The sequence below is a fragment of the Oncorhynchus clarkii genome, chromosome 1, assembly GCF_045791955.1.
Source record: "Oncorhynchus clarkii lewisi isolate Uvic-CL-2024 chromosome 1, UVic_Ocla_1.0, whole genome shotgun sequence".
NCBI classification, from domain to species: Eukaryota; Metazoa; Chordata; class Actinopteri; order Salmoniformes; family Salmonidae; genus Oncorhynchus; species Oncorhynchus clarkii.
In genome coordinates this window covers 49,858,611-49,883,577 of record NC_092147.1, presented here as the reverse complement: position 1 = coordinate 49,883,577, position 24,967 = coordinate 49,858,611, and the positions used below count along the sequence as shown (strand labels likewise).

At 43.2% G+C, this 24,967-nt stretch overlaps 1 protein-coding gene across 9 annotated transcripts in view; it reads right to left on the bottom strand.

Annotated features, from left to right (window-relative positions):
- LOC139408421 (anoctamin-1-like) overlaps positions 1-24,967 on the bottom strand; it is a 67,345-nt gene that overhangs the window by 21,828 nt on the left and 20,550 nt on the right. For 3 of the 9 annotated variants that reach the window (XM_071152286.1, XM_071152311.1, XM_071152277.1), the window contains exons 3-18: positions 18,775-18,873; positions 18,366-18,517; positions 16,801-16,855; positions 16,589-16,640; positions 16,143-16,198; positions 14,828-14,869; positions 10,045-10,109; positions 9,647-9,781; positions 7,730-7,890; positions 5,343-5,425; positions 4,945-4,956; positions 4,154-4,225; positions 3,777-3,851; positions 2,337-2,411; positions 1,023-1,224; positions 165-276 (exon numbers count right to left, since the gene is read on the bottom strand). In XM_071152286.1, coding sequence (XP_071008387.1) covers positions 165-276; positions 1,023-1,224; positions 2,337-2,411; positions 3,777-3,851; positions 4,154-4,225; positions 4,945-4,956; positions 5,343-5,425; positions 7,730-7,890; positions 9,647-9,781; positions 10,045-10,109; positions 14,828-14,869; positions 16,143-16,198; positions 16,589-16,640; positions 16,801-16,855; positions 18,366-18,517; positions 18,775-18,873 — 1,448 coding nt within the window. The remainder of the gene's footprint in view (positions 1-164; positions 277-1,022; positions 1,225-2,336; positions 2,412-3,776; positions 3,852-4,153; positions 4,226-4,944; positions 4,957-5,342; positions 5,426-7,729; positions 7,891-9,646; positions 9,782-10,044; positions 10,110-14,827; positions 14,870-16,142; positions 16,199-16,588; positions 16,641-16,800; positions 16,856-18,365; positions 18,518-18,774; positions 18,874-24,967) is intronic. The other 6 variants (XM_071152333.1, XM_071152322.1, XM_071152301.1 and 3 more) reach the window with 3 other exon arrangements.

Below are 24,967 nucleotides of genomic sequence, written 5' to 3'. Positions count from 1 at the left end.
CGACCTCTCACTTGACATAGACTGTGACATTAAAATGGCACGACATAAGATAGCATAGCATAGCGGAAAAGCATTGCATAACACCACATTGCGTCACACCCCACATCACATCACAAGCTCACACAGAACAATTGGGGGTGGAGAAAGCAGGTGCGGGAACTCACCTGCCTCTGAAGAATGCTATGTATATGATGGGAGTAAAGGCATTCACAAACTTTAGGACGAACGTCTTGAATATCAACCTCTCCTCAAAGCTCCTGTCTGTCTTTGGGACCTCTGAGAAAACAGACAGGAGATGAACAGACGTTAATGAATAACTATGAAGGCCATTGCTGCTCGAGACTTGACTCGAAAAGAGAACAGTAGGATCAGCACAAGGCCTATAGAGGAAGAGGAGTGTTAGAGGGTTTCTGCATAAGCGCTTTGTGACCTCTGCTGATGTAAAAAAATTAATTTAAAAAAAGCTTTAGGGCTTTAAGGGCTTTATAAATACATTTGATCGATTAGATCATTCAGTACACCTAATGACGGTACGTTTGTTGTCACTTAGATGCAAATACATTTTGGAGCTACAGTATATTCAGTGGGAAAAGTCGGTGGCACAGTGACGCAGTACATTGGCCTGTTGTTAGAAATGGCCAACGGAAATCCTTGCTAGCGGTGACACAGCTAATAGGGAAGTTGGCGGACTGTCAATGCAAAATGCACACTTTACTTTCTGTAAATGGGTCTTGCCCGAGGAATTGTTCAAACAAGTTGTCAGACTGACCTAGGACACTGATAAATAGAACCCAAAATGCCTTGTTGATAGCTTGGGACAGTCTTTAAAAGCACATTAAATGTGCTATAGGCATGTATTATTATTATTATTACAGTATCGGAATTAGGTTGTCAGGCTGACATCCCGAGGACATGCAAAGATAGGGAATCTTTCTTCCATGACTTGATTTTGTATACCATGTACTGTACTTGATGGTTACTGGATGTGCATGCCCTACTTCTATACAAGTTGCCAGACGTACCGAGGACAGTGAGCCAGCGGGCCACGGCTCCGTAGACCTCGTCCAGGATCAGAATGACCACCAGGTTGATGATTGCGGCCGTTGTTTTTACCATCAGACGGACGTTGGATCGCGTCGTGGGGTTGTTGCTCATGTGCAGCGCTGCCGTGATGGAGATCCGGTAGAGGATGACCCCGAACACTATAGCAAAGGTCACCCCGATCTGGAAAGAGGTGACAGGGATAAGGCCTCCCGGCAAAGGTCAATACTGGTAGGTTTGGTTTTGAGAATCTTTTCCAGCTTGCTGTCAAACGCTTAGGTACTGTATCATCTGTTACACAGTTTAGGAATTGTAGGTCTAAGCCCTTAGATTCAAATATTTACTAAGCTAACGTATGGAATTCTTTTAAGATGCTAATAAAATTCAGAATTTATCCATTTGATTTAGAATTCTAGGAGCACTGTAGGTATAAATATATATACATACAAAATATTTGATGAAAATTTGACCTTTACTGCTATAGCCCATAGAGACACATTTAATAACACATTTGTGCATGGCAAAACAGACAGTCAGAAAATAAATGATAAGGAATAAGGTTTCAAAGTGTCTGTCCCATATCTGAGAGATATAAGAAAATGTAGGAAAAATAATGTTTTCGACCCATGTTTACTCACGTTATTCGTGGCACATTTCACCCCCTATACACTTTTTGACATTTTTAAAGCCCGGTACTGTTTTACCTTCAGACCACTCCTCTGAAGCCGACGCCTTTGTGAGAGTCCCCCCTTTCAATATTGGTGACATATTAGTTTGTAGCTCCGACGGTTCGGTCTGGAGAGTCAGTTTTGTGAGGAAACCTCTTTGAAATGAGGACATCCACAACAGAGAGTTCAGACGACTGCCGGAAAGTTTTGGGATGTCGTAGAGCCAAACCACCAACACTGACTTGTTCATGAGTCTCATCTGTCGATGGCGGTGACATATTAGTTTGTAGCTAAAAACGGTTCAGGTTTTACAGACGAGTTTGTGACGATTTTCTTGCCTGGATCCTCTCACGTGTAGAAAAATACCCCTTTCACAAGCCCCATGTTATGGAATAGGCACAAACTTTATATCGTCGGAAAGAGGGGGATTGAGATGCAGCCACTACAAGAAACGGTAAGTCTATAGAATAAACACACAGGGAGCTATTCAACATTCAAAATGATGTCATTGTTGACGCACCGGTTTATTTTATGAACAATGTACGGTATTAGAAGTCTGTACAATGCATGTGGTTCAATCTTAAATGCCCCTTGGCAGTTGTGCTTTGCTAAATGGGTTGGACTCACCATCAGAAGCATCATGACTATGTTGGTCATGTATGCCGGTAACCGGTCTCTGCAGGTCAGCTTTTCTTTTTCAGTCTAAAAGAGGGGAGAAAATATTCAGATCTATAGGAGGTGCAGCCAAGTCTACTGTTACTGTTTGCACGTGGAAAACATCGCAGCCAGTCAGCAGAAGAATCCAAACAGCAATGGAGGAGGAGAGGAGAGAGGAGAAAAGCTGGTGTTTTGATGCGGACAAACCATTACGCCGAAATAAACGTTTCAAACTGAATTATTCAAGCCTGGAAGTCAAGACGACAGTGTTCCAGCAGTTTATTCACTGTATTTCAAGCATTTAGTCATTCATCGTTCTCATCATTCCATTCTCTATGCAGCAAATCTCAGGCAGAACATGACTAGTGTCTAAAATGGCACCTTATTCCCTACATACAGTAGTGCACTATTTTCGACCAGAGCCCTGTAACAAGCCCTACGGCATCGGTCAAAAGTAGGGCACAGTATATGGAATGGGGTGGCATTTTCGACGGAGCCAAGTCAATGAAGGGGTCAGCACCTTCCAGCAGCCATTTTGGAACAGAACAGGCTAACATGCTGTCCATGGAAGTACAAGAAAACAAACCATACAGTCTCCATCTCATTACCAGGACATTTTCAACATGCACCAAGCACCAGGCACTGTCACTATGGCGATCCAGGCACTATCGCTATGGAGAATTCAGATTCAAGTTACACAGAATAGAACAACAACAAATAAAAGAACAAGAAAGTCAAGAAAGAAGAAAGTGCACTGGTTCTGACAGACGGTGACAGTGTGTGTATGTGCATGTGTGTGTGTGTGTGAGTGTGAGTGTGAGTGTGAGAGTGAGAGTGAGAGTGAGAGTGAGAGTGAGAGAGAGAGAGAGAGAGTGTATGTATGTGTGTGTGTGTGTGTGTGAGTGTGAGTGTGAGAGTGAGAGTGAGAGTGAGAGAGAGAGAGAGAGAGAGAGAGAGAGAGAGAGAGAGAGAGAGAGAGTGTATGTATGTGTGTGTGTGAGTGTGTGTGTGTGTGTGTGTGTGTGAGTGTGAGTGTGAGTGTGAGTGTGAGTGTGAGTGTGAGTGTGAGTGTGAGTGTGAGTGTGAGTGTGAGTGTGAGTGTGAGTGTGAGTGTGAGTGTGAGTGTGAGTGTGAGTGTGAGAGTGAGAGTGAGAGTGAGAGAGAGAGAGAGAGAGAGAGAGAGTGTATGTATGTGTGTGTGTGTGTGTGGGGGGGGGTCTTAGTGAGGGGGCTGTTTAGGTCAAATGGACAGAGAAGTCGAGTCAAATCTTACTGTAACCCTTATACTCTATCTGTACTTTGTACTGGGAATTGTTGTGAAAATGTGCAACATGCTTTAGAGACAAAAGAGCAGTTTCTCTCTATTCATTGAAATAGGCCAGGAGGAGGCGGCGAGGACACTAAAAGTACCAGTTTAAGCCCAGCCATGGCAGATTGAACCGTTTGCTTCCATTTGTTTGTTGGTTCTTCTGCTATCTCTGTAGGCTTCATACAGTCAGAGGACACAAACACAACAAAACCACAAGACAAAGAGGTAAAAGAAGACAAGACAAAACACACGCTAGTCATGTAAAGGCGTAAAGACTGTTACAAGACAGACAATCTCCCTGGAGTCTTTTAAAGACCTGTGTGGTACGAGTGTCACGTCAATCTACCACAGGAGAGGATTGAATCATTATGTAAGAGGCAAACACTTTTCCAAACATCAGGAGTCAAGAAGAGACTGCAAATCAATTCACAAGAAGAAGTTGGATGACAGTAAAAACCCAGGAATAAGCAATCAGTACCTTCTGCGTCTTGTGTTCTTTCTTCAGGGACTTCTGCATAACGCAGAGCTCGTACTCAGCTCTCGGGTGGTCCTAAGGATGTAATAGAGGGAGAAGCACTTAACACTGTATCAGGACTGACTGGGATACATAGAATCCTCCCATCAGGTGCAGAATTTAAAACAGCCGTTAAGGATGTCACTGTCCGTCCAACTGGGTCAACAAACCCAGGTGAGGTGAGGTTATACAGTCAAGTCAAGTTCTACAGTATAAAGTAGGTTGAAGATTTTCAAAGACTACAGTTGTCTGCAGTTGCTAGTACCAAGTCAGGTTCTACCTATTTCTACTGAGATGGGTAGGACATTATCACAAAGACAAGGCTGCAGTTGCTGCTGGTCTGGAGCAGGATGGATCTTTGCAGAGGGGACAGGTCAGGGGAGACAGAGAGAGACAGAGAGAGGACTGGCCAGGCCAGGAGATTGTGGGCTGGTGAGCTGGACCTGTCATCCGACTCCAAGGAGACAGGATGTTTCAGGTGCTGTAAGCAGGCCAGAAGCAGTGGCCATTAGGGTTGTAAAATTCTCAGGTATTATACAGCAAACCCCAGTTAGAATTTGCAGAATTTTGTAACCCTAGATGGCATTCAGAGAAGGAGTAGTGGTTCAATGGGTCGTGGTAGTTTGTGGGTGCTTTAGGGGGGCGTGAAGGTGTCCATGGACAGTCTGAAGAAGAAGAGCCAGTGTGGGGGGTAGCAAAGCCAGATGGTGACCGAGGGGGAAAAGGATATTTGTGTAAAATGAAATGTTCCAAACCTTCAGCTCTTCCTGTAGGTACCCACGGGGGAAAGAGGAGGACAAGAGAGTTACAAAAATCTCTCAACCTTGAAATCTTTTTGAAAATGGACTTGAAGAAAAAAAAAAATTCTGTCATAGTCTATTGTGACAGTTAATATTACTGTCTCCAAATAAAGCAACACTGACAAGACAACTGAAATGTAGTTATGCCACATTTTCTCTTATTGAGTTTTCCATGGCTCGTGATGGAATTATGAATACTTAACTATTTGTGGAGAAAATATTCCTGGGAAGTAAGAGCAGTATTTTTGAAACAAACAACAACTCGCGGCATTATTTGGTCAGTCTACAATATGGCGCTCCCATTCACCAACAAATAGCAGTGAAATGCAAGACACCGACAGGAGAGCACTCACCTCCTCCTCCTCGAAGCCGGTCAGATCCCATTCGTAGTTGAGACGCATCTGTCTTCTCTTCCAGTGCTCCATGAACATGGCAGCTGCAGAAACACGACGCGGTTAAGAGTTAACGCTAAGAGAGAACATTATCCACAATATCAACAAGAGTGTCAGTCCCTCCATCTAGAGTGCTGTCTATGAACTTTGAGAAGGGTCACACGTCCAAAGCCTCATCCCCCAGCTGTATGCCCAACAAGGTGATGCGCCTGCCGGTTTGATGTTTTTTCAAATCCCAGATGGTACAGTTTGATACAAATCTAAAGCCATTCTATCTCCTTAAAGCGTTTTATTCAGCAGTTTTTTCAACATTGGGCAGATTATGCAGAAAGTTACGTGGATGTGAGTCCTGCGTGGCTCAGTTAATGGAACGTGCTGCTTGCGCTGTCAGGGTTATGGGTTCAATTCCTGGCGCCACCCGTACATAAAACGCACGCATGCATGACTGTACGATGCTTTGGATGAAAGTGTCTGTTAAATGGTATATTTGTATTAGTTATTATCAGTGACTCTGGCAGTCCAATTATGGCTCCTCAGCCAGACTAGAAGGATAATTAGTGCGGCATAATAAAGGTGCTAAAATTAAGATTGCAGTGATCAATTATTACATGTATAATGAGCAAAATGATCAATTGCCACGTGCGTGGGATGAGGGGCTAAACGTGTGAAACTCAGTGTGGAGATGACATGGATTGAAGGTAGGTATTTTCTAGTCCAGTGGAACAGCAAGGGCGGTGGCAGTCTATATGCAGACAGGCACCTGGGGCGACAGCATGTTCTACATTTCCTCCGTATAATGGTCATCCACGAAAGCGTCTTGGCAAGAGTGGATACGCCGAGACTGGATGAGTGACCCGGGATGAAGGAGCCTGGAGGAGCGAGACTGGATGTGTGACCCGGGATGAAGGAGCCTGGAGGAGCGAGACGTCACGACTATACTGTTTCCCATAGTGTTGACGTCGAGCGACTGAATGAAAAAGAACCCCTATGTGGAGGATGACAATGTGTACAGGTATCTGATTACATTAGGGATGCTGGTATGTACATTTGTGGATAACCAAAACATCATTTTGTGCTCACAATATTGACTCTGACAACAGAGGCAGGGAGGGCATACAGACAATTATTTAAAAATATGCATCATTTATTTGACTTCAGTTGGCCTGAAACGCCCTTCATAATGGCACCTTTTAATCCTAGTAGACCGGTAATGCCCTACGTCCTACTTCCAACAGCGAGGGACCCCAGTTGCATCACTCTTTCCCTAGTTGAACAACAACGAGACACAACATACTGTACTACTTGAATCGTTTACTGTGCTGTATCCTACAAAGCCTCATCCACGCCTGTCACATCATCGCCAGATGATAACGCCCAGTAGTGAAAATAACACACACAAATAAATCCCAGGGCTGTACCTGTGCCCTCATACAGTGCTCCAGTCTATTGCTTCCTCCCTTCAGTCTCAGGCCACACAGGCCCAGTGTTACTGTGACACTGAACAGAGCACAGGAATGCATCACCAAAGAGTCCGTTTTTTAAAGTGAATGTGGTTTAATTCACTTCAGCAAGACACTATACAGTCTAGTCTACAGGGCTTAGTGTTGCTTGGACAGCCATAGAGGAAAGAGCACGGAAGGAGCGAAAGAAAGAGAGAATAGTGGATGCAGATGGTCGGAAAATGAACGGAAGAAAGAAAGAAAGAAGACAACCCGGGAGACTAAACATCTGGAAGAAGAAAATAGATGGAGCTGAGAAAAAGGAGTTTGTCCTATTGTTTCGAGGGGTCCTGTGTGGCTCAGTCGCTACCGACGCCAAGGCCGTAGGTTCATTTCCTGCTTGGATCACATACACACACTAAAAACATATGCACTGTACTGTCAGTCGCAGGTGGGAAGCCGTACAGAGGAAATAGTCTGTCTAACTGTGCCCTCTAAGCACACAACTATCTCCATGTTTGAACACTTTGGATAAACACATCTGCTAAGTGGCCTATATAATTTTTAAATTTTTTTTTTTACAAAAGTTGAGATGCACTTTGGATAAAAAGGAACTGTCTAGCTAAGTCCGGAACTGTTACATTTTAGTATCACCAAGCAAGAACGGCCCATTGGGCAATAGCCTATTTCCTGTTTTTGTAGTGTGCTGCAGCTTGATGTACAAGTCCACCCCATGGACAGGATGCTAGTCTATTGCTGGGCTTCACAGTACTGTCCGAGTGGTTGATTATTGAGTATTTGTCCCTGTTAAATAAATCCTACAGACACAGACAGTGTCCTACAATCCTACAGACAGAAATAAAGTTATGCTGTTCTGTTATGTGGTGTGGACGAGCCTCAGCCTCTTACCCCAGAGGGCCATGAAGATGGAGAAGAAGACGGTGGCAGGGTTGTCAAAGAGGTGGCTGGCCCGGGCTGTCCCGCAGGCTTCCTTCAGTTTCCAGTAGTTACACGCTCTGTCACACAGCGGGCACATGGTGATGTTGTTCCTGGGGTGGCAGATCTCCATGCTGTAAAGAGGGAAGATGGTAGGAAGGAGGTGTAGAGGGAGGGGGGGGTAGACAAACAGTCAGCCCTCTTCATCTCACTACCACCAGTGTTATTAGGCCAGCCTGTCAAGCCAGTGTTTCCCCTATATTCCTTTAGCAGCGGTGGCCCGTCACTGCTAAATCGTTGCCGCCACTCCCCCCAAAAATATGTATTTGTACTTTTTTACATATATATACTTTATTTCTGCAGAGATGCTCTTTTAAATGAATAGTGCGAGATTTTGGCAGAATGGATACTCATGGACACCGTTTATGTCTCTACATGCAATTGCTAATTAGCACAATGACAGCTATTAGCTGTTCCTGTTGACTTCCAGTCATTGCGCTAACTTTAGTTAGCGATGGTCCTCGAAAACTACCTTGAACATCCTCAAACCGCACACAGAGACATACAAATGGTCTCCATGAGTTCATATGCCTCTGGGTAAGTAATAAAATAGCTCAATTGCCAAAATCTTGCATTATCCCTTTAAGATTATATTTAACATTATCTCTTGCGTTATCCCTTTAAGATCAGTGACAAGTTACATCATATATTTGTAACAAACAGAGCACAGTGCAGTGGCACACAGTAGTTGTATTTCAGATGGTGTCAACATTCAGTAATTCCATTTTCGTGCATTTTGGAGTAGAATGTCTTTAAAACAATATCACCAGAAGTGACCTTCTCATAGTCATTCTACAACATCCAATCCCCCTCCCTCGTTACCTTGTCCACCACCGCTGAAAGAAATCCTAGGAGAACCACTGCAAGCTATAGGGACTTTTGACTTCTATAGATCTAATATACAGTATTATAATATTATAGTGAGTATTGAATAAATCATCGTAAATGTGGTGAATGTACACCTGCCCAGAGTTCGCTGAAGCGACTATTGATGAAAATATTTACACAATAATGTCAGGGATCTGGATTGTGTAGTTTAGCTGGCTCTACTCTCACGAGCCAGGCTCTCAACACAGTAGAACGCTGGAGCTCGAGGCTAAGTCTAAGTATGTTCAGTTCCTGTGAACTCCAGTGGCAGAGAATTGAGACACAGAGAGCAGTGTCGAACTATCCTGACTGAGACGAGAGACGTTAGCCAGGGGTGAAGCCTCAGCTCGCCTTGTCGTCTATTCTAACATCAACCAGATGTTGGTCGTTAGAAATCACCCCTTCTGTCTCCGGAGGAACACGTTTCCTTGTTTCCTTTTTATTGTTCTGGACTGCCAAACCAAGACTAAGCTTAAGGCAGCAGGCAGTAGGAAGTGACCTGGTCTATCTTGTCAATGCTTTATTAAACTGCATTATTTATGCTAGCAGGAAGTGAAGATGATTGAATACAAATCGTTTACATGTCTGTTTGTTCTATCTTTGGCCAAGGCTTCAAGTTGAGCACTTGTCAGTTACCATGGCACAGTTCTTCTCTACTGTGTGTCACCATCCCACTGTTTACCACTCTACAGCCTAAAGCTGTCTGTCTGTCACAATATTTGAAGCGATTCAATTGGATGTCTGATTAGGACATGAGGTCATACCTCTACTTGAGCTATGTCTCCGGAGGACACTTTATGGGCTTTCCATTTGGTTTCAATGGTTCTCGTCCCCTTGCACACAGTGAACGAATTGTGTGTATTGTAACCTCACGTAGACATGCCCTATGATTCTGTCTGCTAGAACCTGTGACTATTTCCTTGGTTTTCTGACAAGCTGTGTATGGGGCCTTATGTTGCTAACCTGGGAATGTTGTTGTCTACAGTGGCACAGCCGTACAGGAACACGATGACTCCCACTAGAGAAGCAGGGATCAGCATCTGGGTGTACAGCCCCAGCCAAGCAAAGTACAGCCCTATCTTCTCCCCAAAGTACTTCCTGCATGGGAAGAACAGAACAATCTCAGCTTTTGGATAGAATAGAACACGTATAAAGTACTTCCTGCATGATGAACAACACGCTGCATTAGAAAGTAAGGTCCAACACTTTCTCCATTCCGACTTTTTATATATTTTTTACATGTAGATAAAAACATATTGTGACGTTTCGATCTGAACAGACATTAACCAGGCAGAGATTGAGGAAGAACAGAGCAATCTAAGCTTTCAAGATCCGGTTCAGAATTTGAAACTTTAACTCACCTCACTAGCCCGATAGGCTGGTATTTGTAAAATACACTGTAACTCGCCCACTCCTCATACAAGAGCTGAAACAAAGAACAACGCGATGGATTACTTTGAAACCATCACATGCATTAGAGGGTCCACACTCAAAAGAGAGTTTAAAAGTTTTTTTTTTTTTCGCTTGATCTCTTCATTCAAGAGGCAAACAAGTGTAGAGGAAATGTTTTGGCTGTTAGTCCCCCGTCAGAGATATTGCTTTCAAACCATCATGCATTCACTTCAATCTTTCAGCATTGGACCCCTCTTCCCTATGACTCTCACTGACAAGTATATCCGTCTCAGCTCTAAGCATGATCGCTGGAGAGAGTGTGTGAGAACTGTGAATGGGTATTTTGACTTCTGAGGGTTAACATGAGCTGCAGTTAGAGACCCGCGGGCCAACGGGTGAGAGATGGTGAGAGAGCGTGAAAGGCGTTTGAAGCCAGCTCCTTTTTCTTCCTTCAACTGACAACAGATGACAGGGGGGACGAATAGAGAGACAGTGCTACCGTGGTAAAGTACAGATGAGTGAGGTTGTTAAGGGGGAGGTGGGAGTTGGGAGGGCTCAAGGAGTAGGCGAGACAGAGAGGGGGAGGGGTGAGGTGGTGAGGAATAGGGTGGAGAGACTGGGAGTAGGGAACGTTGTGACTGGTGGAGTTGGAACACAGTCTACAGTATTGGGGGGTTGGGGACACAGGCTGTGTTCCTTCCATCAACCACAGTTACTGTGTGTTACAGTCCTCCCTCTCCTCTCCATGACACCACTGTGTCTCTGATCAACACCCTTCATGCTGGTGTTTCGCTGAGTGACTGCTTTTGTCAAGCGCTAGAGTAGAACTGTGAAGCTGAACATCCTAGCGCAACAATGTCCTTATCTACTACTGAAAGACTGATTTATTTTTGACTCCGTCACGTCTCATTCATCTTCGTCTAATTCATAATCTCGTCTAGCCTCTTATGTATCCTTGATCATTTTATCAACCACCAAAAAATAATGGTTCTCTTGAAGTAAATCTGAGAGGCTGTCTTTAGAGTAAAGAAGACATGCTGTCCCCCGAAGACCTCCTCTGTTTCTCTCTTTCTCAGCCCCCCCCCCCCCCCCTCACCAAAAAAGTGTTAAACAAATCAAAATGGATTTTATATTTGAGATTCTTTTAAATAGCCACCCTATGCTTTGATGACAGCTTTGCACACTCTTGGCATTCTTTCAAACAGTTTCACCTGGAATGCTTTTCCAACAGTCTTGAAGGAGTTCCCACATATGCTGAGCACTTGTTGGCTGCTTTTCCTTCACTCTGCAGTCCGACTCATCCCAAACCATCTCAATTTGGTTGACGTCGGGGGATTGTGGAGGCCATGTCATCTGATGCAGCACTCCATCACTCTTCTTCTTGGTAAAATATCCCTTAAACAGCCTGGAGGTGTGTTGGGTCATTGTCCTTTTGAAAAACAAATGATAGTCCCACTAAGCCCAAACCAGATGGTATGGCGTATCGCTGCAGAATGCTGTGGTAGCCATGCTGGTTAAGTGTGTCTTGAATTCTAAATAAATCACACACAGTGTCACCAGCAAAGCGCCCCCACATGCTTTACGTTGGGAAATACACATGCGGAGATCATCCGTTCACCCACACCGCATCTCACAAAGACACGACTGCTGGAACCAAAATCTCCAATTTGGACTCCAGACCAAAGGACAAATTTCCACCGGTTTAATGTACATTGCTCATGTTTCTTGGCCCAAGCAAGTCTCTTCTCCTTATTGGTGCCCTTTAGTAGTGGTTTCTTTGCAGCATTTCAACCATGAAGGTCTGATTCACACAGTCTCCTCTGAACAGTTGATGTTGAAATGTGTCTGTTACTTGAACTCTGTGAAGCATTTATTTCGGCTGCAATTTCTGAGGCTGGTAACTCTAATGAACTTGTCCTCTGCAGCAGAGGTAACTCTGGGTCTTCCATTCCTGTGGCGGTCCTCACGAGAGCCAGTTTCATCATAGCACTTTTACCAAATAAGGCTATCTCCTGTATGGCCACCCCTACTTTGTCACAACACAACTGATTGGCTCAAACGCATTAAGAAGGAAATAAATAAATAAAATGAACTTTTAACAAGGCACACCTGTTAATTTAAATGCATTCCAGGTGACTGCCTCGTGAAGCTGGTTGAGAGAAGGCCAAGAGTGTGCAAAGCTGTCATCAAGGCGAAAGGTGGCTATTTGAAGAATCTCAAAGTGTATATTCCCTCATGGACGAGGCCCCCTGGTATCGGGTTGTGCCTGGGCGGGTCACATAGTGGATCTCACAGCCATGCAGACATCAGTAAGTGATCTGTGTGCGTGCGACCCAGTTTTCAAGTCTCAGAACACACAAACATTCCTTCTAACACTCCCGTCCCCAACACCTCAGTGTCACTATGGGTGAGGCAAGGTACTCTGAAACCAAGCCATCATATCATATTTATACCACATTCAGACAATACATGAAGAGATAATCCAACTAATGAAGAAAACAATGAGTAGCCTCAGGGTCTCTCTCTCTATCTCAGTGATGCGTCATTCTCTTGCTGGGTCAAGTGCCACTGTACCAGAAACCAGTGTAAAATTTTAGGAGGTAGAGAGAAAGGGAGGGAGAAGAGATTGAATTAAGGAGAGAGAGAGTGAGTAGAATTGAGAAAGGGAGAGAGAGAGAGAGGCTTCCATCAGGCCACACATTAAATGCTGATTGGTGGAGTCCTCCCATCTCCACAGAGGAACTCTGGAGCTCTGTCAGAGGCTAGTGCTCAGATGTTGACAGTTCTCTGATGTGGACAGAGAAGTGTGGTGACGCACGCTTGGTGCCAGGGCTTTGTTTTCCTCCCCTTGCTCCTCTCGTCTCCTCTGCCTCGGGTACAACATGCTGAGGTTGGCTGGGCCATGCCAGTGGCAGTGCAGGCTCAGAGTGTTGGAATTGTCCCCTCCTGATGTCCTGCCAGTGTCACAAGAGGGTGATGAGGCCGTTCTTTCTCTCTCCCTTTCTCCCCTCTACAGTCAGGGTCTCTCGGTCTCTCCACCCTCCACCCTTAACAGGCAGGGTTTCCACCACAACCATCCTACTGAAATACTGCAGAGGCCATATCAACATAACACACAAGACTTTTCTCTCCACAACGCCTAGTTAATCAACAGGCTACAGACAGGCAGCTTCTTCTCTTGTTTTGTCACCACTCAAAACTACCCTCCTCCTCCCCCCTCTTCCCCCTCTCCTTTCAGAGAGACACTTATCCTTTGTGAACTATATTATGCGTGCATTGATTTTATCAGCGTGATTATGCTAGCTATAAGAGTGTAAACAGTTGGATAGTTAGACACATTTTTGGTTATCGTGGGGATGGGACAGATGGTGGTGGTGATAAGTGATGAAACATGAAAAGGCATCTGGCTGAGGATGTGGCAGCACACACACACACACACACACACACACACACATGCACACACACACACACACATGCACGCACACACGCACACACTAGGAGCTATGTAGATTCCCTCTGTTGCCAAGCTGAGCTTATTGTAATCGTTCCCAGGGGGAGAAAGATAAGAGACTTTGAGACGTCTGCATTCAGAGAGAATTCCTCAATTACATGTCGTTATTCTCTTTTTCAATGATGGGGATGCCAAGGATCCTCCTTTTAGCACTCAACAGATGGCCCATACAGCACCACACCACCATTAACACACACAGCAGCCTAGCTAAACAGCTATGAAGATGCTGGATATTTCCTACTTTTCATGTTGTTTTAACTCATTTATAGGCAGAATTATGCCTTTTTGCTTTCTTATGTTTTAGGGCATCATAAATGCCCTTTACCAGGTTGGTAAAGACAAAGCACTCTTCTTGACTAGCCAATTTCCAGACCTCAAAGCACGGTCCAGACCTCAATTCCATTCGACATCTGAGGTGTAAACTCAAGAACTAAACTAAAGAACAGAGGACCAAAAAATATGAAGGTGCTGAAGAACAGGAATGTCTGTTGGAAAGCCAAACAAACCTTTGAGTCTGCTCTAAACTAAAACTGGGTTCAAATACTATTTAAAAAAAAAAATTGTTTATATATTTTATCTGTGCTGGACTCTGTTTCAAATCCACTATACATATTTGTATTCCAGTCAATGTTGTTATACTAAGCTGAGCGTTTCATATTTCAGATGCAATTGGAGCCCATAGAGTTGCAAAGTTAGAGTCTGATGGCACTGGCACCTACTGTCCATCGCTTATAACGCTCCTATTGGCGGCCATCTTAGGTTGTACCGGTACGTCAGCTCAATTGCCAATTTCTCAGATTCTGAGTATCACAGAATCAACACTGAAACAGAAACATGTTCATGGCAAGTTGCTTTAGATGAAATTGGTCAAAACAACTGTTAAAAACATTTTGAAAAACATACAAAAAATTATATTTTTTAAATATCAAATTTGACTATAAATGTATGAACATTTTCAAATATGTGCTTATTTTGGGGCTATTAAAACCAATAATTTATGTAACCAAAGTGTCTCTTTTACAATCATGACCAATTTGGGATAAGAACTTTTTTTTAAAGACCCATGTTGGCACTTTTAAGAAAAAAACATGTTGGCGCTTTTAGGTTTTCACAAACACACACAGCTGTACTCCAATTGATTGTCGCAGCAGCAGAAACACGGCTGCAGTGTGGTATATTAACATCAGTGTCTCCTAAAAAAAAATGCATTTGTTCAGTGTGGTCATGTTTATGTCACTCACCTTCCTATCATTGGGCTCCACGTTTTCACCATCCACATCTCCCTGCAAAACAAATGAAACAGAGTTATGTCTCTGTCTTGTGATTTGTCCAGACTAGGGTCACTGACATCTTGACGAAGATGAGCAAATCATTCAAAATACTGAGCTATATTGTTTGCTCCAAAAAAAAAAAAGGGAAATCATATTATGTTATACTAATACAATTTCTCAGAGAAAGATATTTTATTTAACAAGTAATAATTGTGTATCTCTAAAAGGTAGTGGTCAAAATTGACACCCCTAAAGATTCTTATACATAAAGTAGTCAAACGTGTAGTATTTGGTCCCATATTCCCAGTATGCAATGACTCTACAAACTTGTTGGACGCAGTTGCAGTTCATCCGTTTTTGTTGTGTTTCAGATTAGAAAGTTAAAGGTCAAAGAAGGTCAAAGGTCAAAGATCACACCCCCAAGACATGCTAACCTCCCTTTTTATTGGTAATAGTGAGAGGTTCGCATTTCTTGGGGATCTTTGACCCTTTCTCACTCATCATTATTCACGATTCATTCAGGATTAGCGGTAATCATGGTAGCATCCACATTAATGTGAATTGTTTAAAAACATATTCTATTCTTATTTATAACAAAAGTGACTCCAAAATGACACAATACATTATTAACCATTCATTTCTATTGGGCACAAAATAATCTGACTCAACGAAAAAGAACTGCAAATGCATTCAACAAGTTTGTAGAGGCACAAGCTGTAGTCATTGCATGCTAGGAATATGGGACCAAATACAACATTTTGACTACTTTATTTATAAAATCTTTAGGGGTGTCAATAAGTTTGACCGTTAGCATTTTGAGATAAAAAAATAAATTAGAAAAACTTATTAAACAAAATATATTTCTCTGAGAAATTGTATTAGTATAATTTTTTCGTACAATCTTGCTCAGTATTTGAATCATTTATTTTATACAGTCATTTTTGCTCATCTTTATCAAGGGTGTCAATAATGTTGGACTCCACTGTACCTCAATTTACTGCAAGCCTAGGCCTGTAACGCATTACCTATTTGACTGGACTCAACAACACCTATTCAAATATTAAGAATCATATCCATAGACAGTCAAGTTGGAAGTTAAATGTATCGTATAGTCAGCACTCAAGAGTTGAATTGACTGCTGATGTCTCAAAAGTCATTAAAACAGCAACACGTGATGTCCAGGTGGTTGGGAATAACATAATACTGCAAAAAGACACATTTCAGATACAAATTGTACAATCTAGTTTTATTGTAAACACACATGCTGATTGCAATGAGTACTCACATCATGTAGCGGATAGGCAGCTGTGTAGACTCCACTACCTAGCAGGCTGGTGATCCCTACAGGCAGAAAAAAAACTAGTTTCAAATCCAAATGAAATAGCAGGTCATTCTGTTGATCTTTAGTCACTGCTTTTGGCATATCCAAGTACATGAACAAATGCCCTTAAAAGGGGTTGCACCTCGGGTACTAGTGACAACTCAGAGGTACCATTTCAGTCTAAAGGACCATTTGAGAATCAGCATTTTGTTCAGGCATATAGGTTATAAAACACACACACACACACGCAAGGAACAGACTATTGTCTACATTCTGCATACTTACTACATTCCTGTGCATGATACATATGTAGTACATAAGCACAGATATAACACTCCAACTAACCAGTGACGGGAGAACCCCTCCTAGACGACGGGTATATAAAAACAAGGCGGACTGTTATGACTTACCCATACTATACTTAGCCTTTGTGCATTTTGTACGTTTCAATACTTCAAAAACCTGATAAGATAAGAAGTGAAGAATAAGTGAATACAGAACAGCACATTCCTATTACGTTTCCCCTCAATACACTGAGAACATCTAACCAACGGTCATAATGACTGCAGTCTAGAGTCTACTGTAATGGAGGATTTGGCCGACACAATGAAGAAACACTTACTATTGAAGCTCTGGTTTTACTGTCAAAGAAGGAGTCTCTGTCTGATAAATCAAACCTGTTACAGAAAACGCACAGAGACCGTTGTGTTAACTGGGGACATACAGGCAGTTGGTCTTTGCAGTCATATACCCACATTATAAAGAGAGAGACTCTTTCCTACTGTTGTACCTGCACACAATAAAGACCTTCACAGAAGTGCTTTACACACAGACGTGGAATGAAACCAATTATAGAGAGGATGTCAGTGGTTAGGCACCCCGGACAAAGCCTGGTCCCAGATCTCTTCCTACTGTCTTGCCAACTCCCATGGCTATTGTCACGCGACGTGGAGTTGGCAAGACCGCAGCAACAGATCTGGGACCAGGCTTGCCCATCCAGGGACTAGAGGGCCTAAAGGTCTTTAAAGGTCTTGCAGACCTGTAATAGATAACCCATGGGAGATTGTTTTGGTTAGCATAGGTACAGCTACACCAGATGAACAGAGAGCATGGATGGAATAGCATAGACTCCAGCATTAGGCCAGCAGCTCGAGATAGACTCCCACCCAATCTCTAGACAAAACAAATCAACAACAAACGCAGGCAGAAATAACCCTGTTTATAGCTTATGCCCTTAGACAAATACTGTTGTGTGTTGTTTGAGTAAGAGTAAAAGCTGACAAGACCTTTTTTTTTTAACTTTTTTTTTTTTACATTAAACAAAACATCAACATCATGTTTATTTGACTTCTGCTTCTGGGCTAGATCATGTGTGAGCTGGTATGTCTGTCCTTCCTGGTAATTCTTTCCTGGAAGAGTTACAGAATAATGGGTTCAATTTCAGCTCTCAGTAGAGTAACTCCATCTTTTCAGGAAATTGTTTACCATACCATATCTTTACGTTTATTGTCATTTGGCAGACACTCTTATCCAGAGCGATTTACAGGAGCAATTAGGGTGAAGTGCCTTGCTCAAGACCACATCAACAGATTTTTCCCCTAGTCAGCTCTGGGTTTCAACCTAGCAACCATTCGGTTACTGACCCGACGCTCCTAACTGCTAGGCTACTATTTATAACTAGCCTTTTTGTTTTTTTGCTCTTCCTAAACTGTGTCACAGTTAATATTGATAGTCTCTCGTTGTTCAAGCCCTCAAACCTTCAGGCCTTTAGCTATTTTTCTGTTCGGCCTTCAGTGTGTGGCAATAGGTATGCCACATGTTATACCATATGCTGCTACAGTGGTCCATTTGAGGAAGTTGATGAAATGCTCATTAAACACAGATGGATAGGAGCGGCCATTGGGGCTTTAGAGAACAATCTTGTATATATAATCGTGATACTTATATACTCGCGTATACAAGCCTTTAGCTGTTTCTCTTGCCTGTCCTTCGATGTGTGCCAACAGGCATATGCCACCACATGCCATACCATATGCCACTACACGTATACATTAAAAGTGCATTAAATGTCCTTGAAACCAAGATGGATTGGAGCAGGAATCGAAGTCCACATGTTACCGTACATGTACACAGTCTATACAGCCTTGTACATTGCATATCACCATAAGACATACAGTGTAAACTCACAAGTGTTGTTTTTCTCTGGAAAACGCGTAGGAGAGATGCTTAACGTGTTGTCCCCTGTTCTCTTCCACGTTGGGGTGAAGTGGTTCAGTGGCTTTGTTTACCAATGTGTTGATCTTCGCCCCAACACCACTGCACTGCTTCACTTCATATACCTAGAAGAAAACCACCAGGAGTTTAACCAGGGCACAATAGAACGGATCATCGGTGATAACAATGACTAGCAGGAAGTCTGTGTCTGAAAAGGTTACTAGTTGTCAAAGCATCGCTTTCTCCGTCCTCGTTTCCTCTGATTCCTCGTCTCCCTCTCAAAGCTCATTGGAGGAGGAGGTCCAAAGGAGAAAAACGAGGACGGAGGAAGCAAGGACTTGACAGCTGGTAACCTTTACATGTCATTCAACAGTTGACGTACTTTTTTCGTGGGCATCTTGAGCTTCATAAACTCTGCCTCTCGACAGAGCACATGCCATGGAGCGTGGATCTTCACAAAACCCACACCTGGAGTTTTAGTCTGAAATAAACAGAGCGGATTCATTTCATAAAATCAAAGTTTATTTTTGAAACAATACAATGTAAGTTTAAGGTTTGTTAAGAGCAAATATATCTGAGTGTCCAACACTTTGCCCATATGGCCCTTTCTATGCTAGACCAACAAACAGTACATGACATGGAGACATGGATAAACATCAGAGGGAAATAAGGTGACCGAATTAAATAATTAAAGAAATGCATGCATTTATCTCGTGCCATTAAGGAAAGCAATACATTCATCTGGATAACAGTTGGGTAAACAATAAACGGGACTCTCCAAACAAATCCCTCCTCCTCTACAGTAACTTCAATCAAAACAACGTCTGGGAACGGAAGGCTACTTACGCGAGACACAGAGGGAAAGACACCATGGGAAATCACGAGAGAAATATGCTACCATTATTTAGAAACACATCATCATTATCATTACAAACAAGTCTCTCAACGTAAGCATTTCAATTTGATTTAATTTATTTCACCATTATACATTTACAATGACGACCTGTCAGGGAGCGATCGCAGCACGTCGAGCACACAACGACAAAATAAAAGTGAAAAGTAGTACCAACACAAAATATTATTTCGCAGTGTGTCTGTTCATGAACATCCACACAGGAGGGATTCACTGTGAAGACTTCGATGCTGCTGTCACTCAGTTACCCAGTTATGACCCACAGGATATCATGGTTAGTTAGTTGTTTATTTACATGGAATCAGTGGTTACTGAGATGATCTTTCATGGTACAGCACAGAATATCTGATTCAATGTGCAACTCCTCCTGCAGCAGGGAATGGCCTTTAACTTTGATCTCAAATTCTAAACAACCAACTCTAACAGGCTTTCTCAGTTTATATAGTCTCCAATAGAGCTGCGACAAGCATCGTTAGCAACAAGGGACGCATAATCATAAAACAAAACACAGTCTCTTACTTGGATCTCGAACTCTGGAACCACTGACTGTCTTAACAGCTTTGTCACTTCTTAAGATGTCTTTCCCTTCCATTTCAGAGCCAGCATTTTGTTTTTGGTTGTGATACAGATCATCGATCTTTGTATAACGTCTTGTCAAAGTACCTTGGACTTGACGTGCCTCTGTGCTGTGTTCTGCACGTCAAAACACAGATGTCACACTATCCAAAACATGAGGAATTGACATTTCCTACAACTCAAGACATGGTGGAGTCGTTGCTATCAAAAGGCTGTATGTCTGTGAGTAATCGGACCGAGAATGATTTTGGAATGCAACAACTAGTCTGTGAGACTGCATTATGTCTCCTGTTCCCACCATCACATAGCAAAACATACAGACCCCTCCTGGACAAAATTAGAGATTTTGATAGAGCCAGTCTTGGATCAAAATGTAGTTGTGTATAGATAGGATCTTAATTTGATCAATTTTGTTGCCGAGACTTACCCTGCGAACCTAAAGGGGTTCTTTGGCTGTCCTCATAGGAGAACCCTTTGAAGAACCCTTTTTGGTTCCAGGTAAAAACCTTTTTGGGTCCCATGTGGAACCCTTTCCACAGAGGGTTATACATGGAACCCAAAAGGTTTCAACCTGGAAACAAAAATGGTTCTCCATGGAACCAAAAATTGTTCTCCTATGGGGACAACAGAAGAACCCTGTTGGAACTCTTTCTTTCTAAAAGTGTAGCATACTAGCAGTATTACACTTTTCATGCAACCTCATTTTGACCTGCTAATAGCCTAAGCACCAATCAAGCAACATTATGGATTAAAATCCTGTTGCTGCAGGATTATTTTGCTGCTACAATACAGACCAAATGAAAATCCTACAACTGACCTTATTAAAGGTTTGTGGAGGAGCAATCGTGTGTGTACAGTACCCCTTAACAAGTGATGTGCCAGCTGAGAACAAGTTCTAATTTACAACTGTGACCTGGCCAAGATAAAGCAAAGCAGTGCAACAAAAACACCACAGAGAGACACATGGGATAAACAAACATACAGTTAATAACACAATAGAAAAATCTATGTACAGTGTGTGCAAATGTAGTAAGATGTAGTAAGATTAGGGAGGTAAGGCAATAAATAGGTCATAGTGGCGAATTAACATTGTAGGATTTCTAATGATTTTTTTTGCAAATTATGGTGGAAAATAAGTATTTGGTCAATAACAAAAGTTTCTCAATACTTTGTTATATACCCTTTGTTGGCAATGACAGAGGTCAAACGTTTTCTGTAAGTCTTCACAAGGTTTTCACACACGGTTGCTGGTATTTTGGCCCATTCCTCCATGCAGATCTCCTCTAGAGCAGTGATGTTTTGGGGCTGTTGCTGGGCAACACAGACTTTCAACTCCCTCCAAAGATTTTCTATGGGGTTGAAATCTGGAGACTGGCTAGGCCACTCCAGGACCTTGAAATGCTTCTTACGAAGCCACTCCTTCATTGCCCGGGCGGTGTGTTTGGGATCATTGTCATGCTGAAAGACCCAGCCCCGTTTCATCTTCAATGCCCTTGCTGATGGAAGGTGGTTTTTACTCAAAATCTCACGATACATGGCCCCATTCATTCTTTCCTTTACACGGATCAGTCGTCCTGGTCTCTTTGCAGGAAAACAGCCCCAAAGCATGATGTTTCCACCCCCATGCTTCACAGTAGGTATGGTGTTCTTTGGATGCAAATGTCCTCCAAACACGACGAGTTTAGGTTTTACCAAAAAGTTATATTTTGGTTTCATCTGACCATATGACAGTCTCCCAATCTTCTTCTGGATCATCCAAATGCTCTCTAGCAAACTTCAGACGGGCCTAGACATGTACTGGCTTAAGCAGGGGGACACGTCTGGCACTGCAGGATTTGAGTCCCTGGCGGCGTAGTGTGTTACTGATAGTAGGCTTTGTTACTTTGGTCCCAGCACTATGCAGGTCATTCACTAGGTCCCCCCGTGTGGTTCTGGGATTTTTGCTCACCGTTCTTGTGATCATTTTGACCCCACAGGATGAGATCTTGCGTGGAGCCCCAGATCGAGGGAGATTATCAGTGGTCTTGGATGTCTTCCATTTCCTAATAATTGCTCCCACAGTTGATTTCTTCAAACCAAGCTGCTTACCTATTGCAGATTCAGTCTTCCCAGCCTGGTGCAGGTCTACAATTTTATTTCTGGTGTCCTTTGACAGCTCTTTGGTCTTGGCCATAGTGGAGTTTGGAGTGTGACTGCTTGAGGTTGTGGACAGGTGTCTTTTATACTGATAACACATTCAAACATGTGCCATTAATACAGGTAACGAGTGGAGGACAGAGGAGCCCCTTAAAGAAGAAGTTACAGGTCTGTGAGAGCCAGAAATCTTACTTGTTTGTAGGTGACCAAATCCTTATTTTCCACCATAATTTGCAAATAAATTCATTAAAAATCCTACAATGTGATTTTCTGGATTTTTTTTTCTCATTTTGTCTGTCATAGTTGAAGTGCACCTATAATGAAAAGTACAGGCCTCTCTCATCTTTTTAAGTGGGAGAACTTGCACAATTGGTGGCTGACTAAGTACTTTTTTGCCCCACTGTAGATGTGCAGATGATGATGTGCACGTAGAGATACTGGGGTGCAAAAGAGCAACAACAAAAAATAACAATATGAGGATGAGGTGTGCTATTTACAGATGGGCTGTGTACAGGTACAGTGATTGGTAAGCTGCTCTGACAGCTGATGCTTAAAGTTAGAGAGGGAGATATAAGTCTCCAGCTTCAGTGATATTTACAATTCGTTCGTTGTTGGCAGCAGAGAACTGGAAGGAACGGCGGCCAAAGTAGGTGTTGGCTTTGGGGATGACCAGTGAAATATACCTGCTGGAGCTCGTGCTATGGGTGGGTAATGCTATGAGGCTTGACCTAGCAAAGACTTATAGATGACCTGGAGCCAGTGGGTTTGGCGACGAATATTTAGCGAGGGCCAGCCAACGAGAGCATACAGGTCGCAGTGGTGGGTAGTATATGGTGCTTTGGTGACATAACAGATGACACTGTGACTGCATCCAATTTGCTGAGTAGAGTGTTGGAGGCAATTTTGTAAATGACATTGACGAAGTCAAGGATCGGTAGGATAGTTTTACGAGGGTATGTTTGGCAGCATGAGTGAGGAGGCTTTGTTGCGAAATAGATTCTAGATTTAATTTTGGATTGGAGATTCTTAATGGGAGTCTGGAAGGAGAGTTCGCAGTCTAACCAGACACCTAGTTTTTTGCATTTGTCCACATATTCTAAGTCAGAACCGTCCAGAGTAGTGATGCTAGTCGGGCGGGCGGGTCGGTTGAAGAGCATGCAGGCAGCAATCGGTGAAAGAGCATGCATTTAGTTTTACTAGCATTTAAGAGCAGTTGGAGGCCACAGAAGGAGTGTTGTATGGCAATGAAGCTCGTTTGGAGGTTAGTTAACACAGTGTCCAAAGAAGGGCCATATGTATACAGAATGGTGTCGTCCGTGTAGAGGTGGATCAGAGAATCTTCAGCAGCAAGAGCGACATCATTGATATATACAGAGAAAAGTCGGACCGAGAATTGAACCCTGTGGCACTGCCAGAGGTCTGGACAACAGGCCCTCCGATTTGACACAATGAACTCTATCTGAGAAGTAGTTGGTGAACCAGGCGAGGCAGTCATTTGAGAAGTCAAAGCTATTGAGTCTGCCGATAAGAATGCTGTGTTTGACAGAGTCGAAAGCCTTGGCCAGGTCGATGAAGACGGTTGCACAGTACTGTCTTTTATAGATGGCGGCTATGATATCGTTTAGGACCTTGAGTGTGGCTGAGGTGCATCCATGACCAGCTCGGAAACCAGATTGCATAGTGGAGAAGGTATGGTGGGATTCAAAATGGTCGGTGATCTGTTTGTTAACTTGGCTTTCAAAGATTTTAGAAAGGCAGGGCAGGATGGATATAGGTATACAACAGTTTGGGTCTAGAGTGTTTCTCCCTTTGAAGAGGGGGATGACCGTGGCAGCTTTCCAATCTTTGGGGATCTCAGACGATATGAAAGAGAGGTTAAACAGGCTAGTAATAGGGGTTGCAACAGTTTTGGCGGATCATTTTAGAAAGAGAGGGTCTAGATTGTCTAGCCCAGCTGATTTGCAGGGATCCAGATCTTTTTTTCAGAACATCAGCTATCTGGATTTGGGTGAAGGAGAAGCCGGGGGGGGGGGCTTGGGAAAGTTGCTGCGGAGGGTATAGAGCTGTTGGCCAGAACACTCCTTCTGTGGCCTCCAACTGCTCTTAAATACTAGTAAAACTAATTATCGTAGATTTATCGGTGGTGACAGTGTTTCCTAGCCTCAGTGCAGTGGGCAGCTGGGAGGAGGTGCTCTTATTCTCCATGGACTTTACAGTGTCCCAAAACTTTCTGGAATTAGTGCTACAGGATGCAAGGATGCATTTCTGTTTGAAAAAGCTAGCCTTAGCTTTCCTAACTGACTGTGTATATTGGTTCCTGACTTCCCTGAAAAGTTGCATACTGTTCGATGCTAATTCAGCACGCCACAGGATGTTCTAATACTGGTCAAGGGCAGCCAAGTCTGGAGTGAATCAAGGGCTATATCTGTTCTTTGTTCTACATTTTTTGAATTTAAGATGGTGAGGAAGGCTCTTTTAAAGAACAACCAGGCATCATCTACTGATGGGATGAGGTCAATATCCTTCCAGGATACCCTTGCCAGGTCGATTAGAAAGGCCTGCTCGCTGAGGTGTTTTAGGGAGCGTTTGACAGTGATGAGGGGTGGTCATTTGACCGCGGACCCATTACGGACACAGGCAATGAGGCAGTGATCGCTGAGATCCTGGTTGAAGACAGCAGAGGTGTATTTAGAGGGCAAGTTGGTCAGGATGATATCTATGAGGGTTCCCATGTTTACGGATTTAGGGTTGTACCTGGTAGGTTCCTTGATAATTTGGGTGAGATTGAGGGCATCTAGCTTAGATTGTAGGATGGCCGGAGTGTTAAGCATTTCCCAGTTTAGGTCACCTAACAGTATGAACTCTGAAGATAGATGGGGGGAAATCAATTCACATATGGTGTCCAGGGCACAGCTGGGGGCTGAGGGGGTCTATAACAAGTGGCAACAGT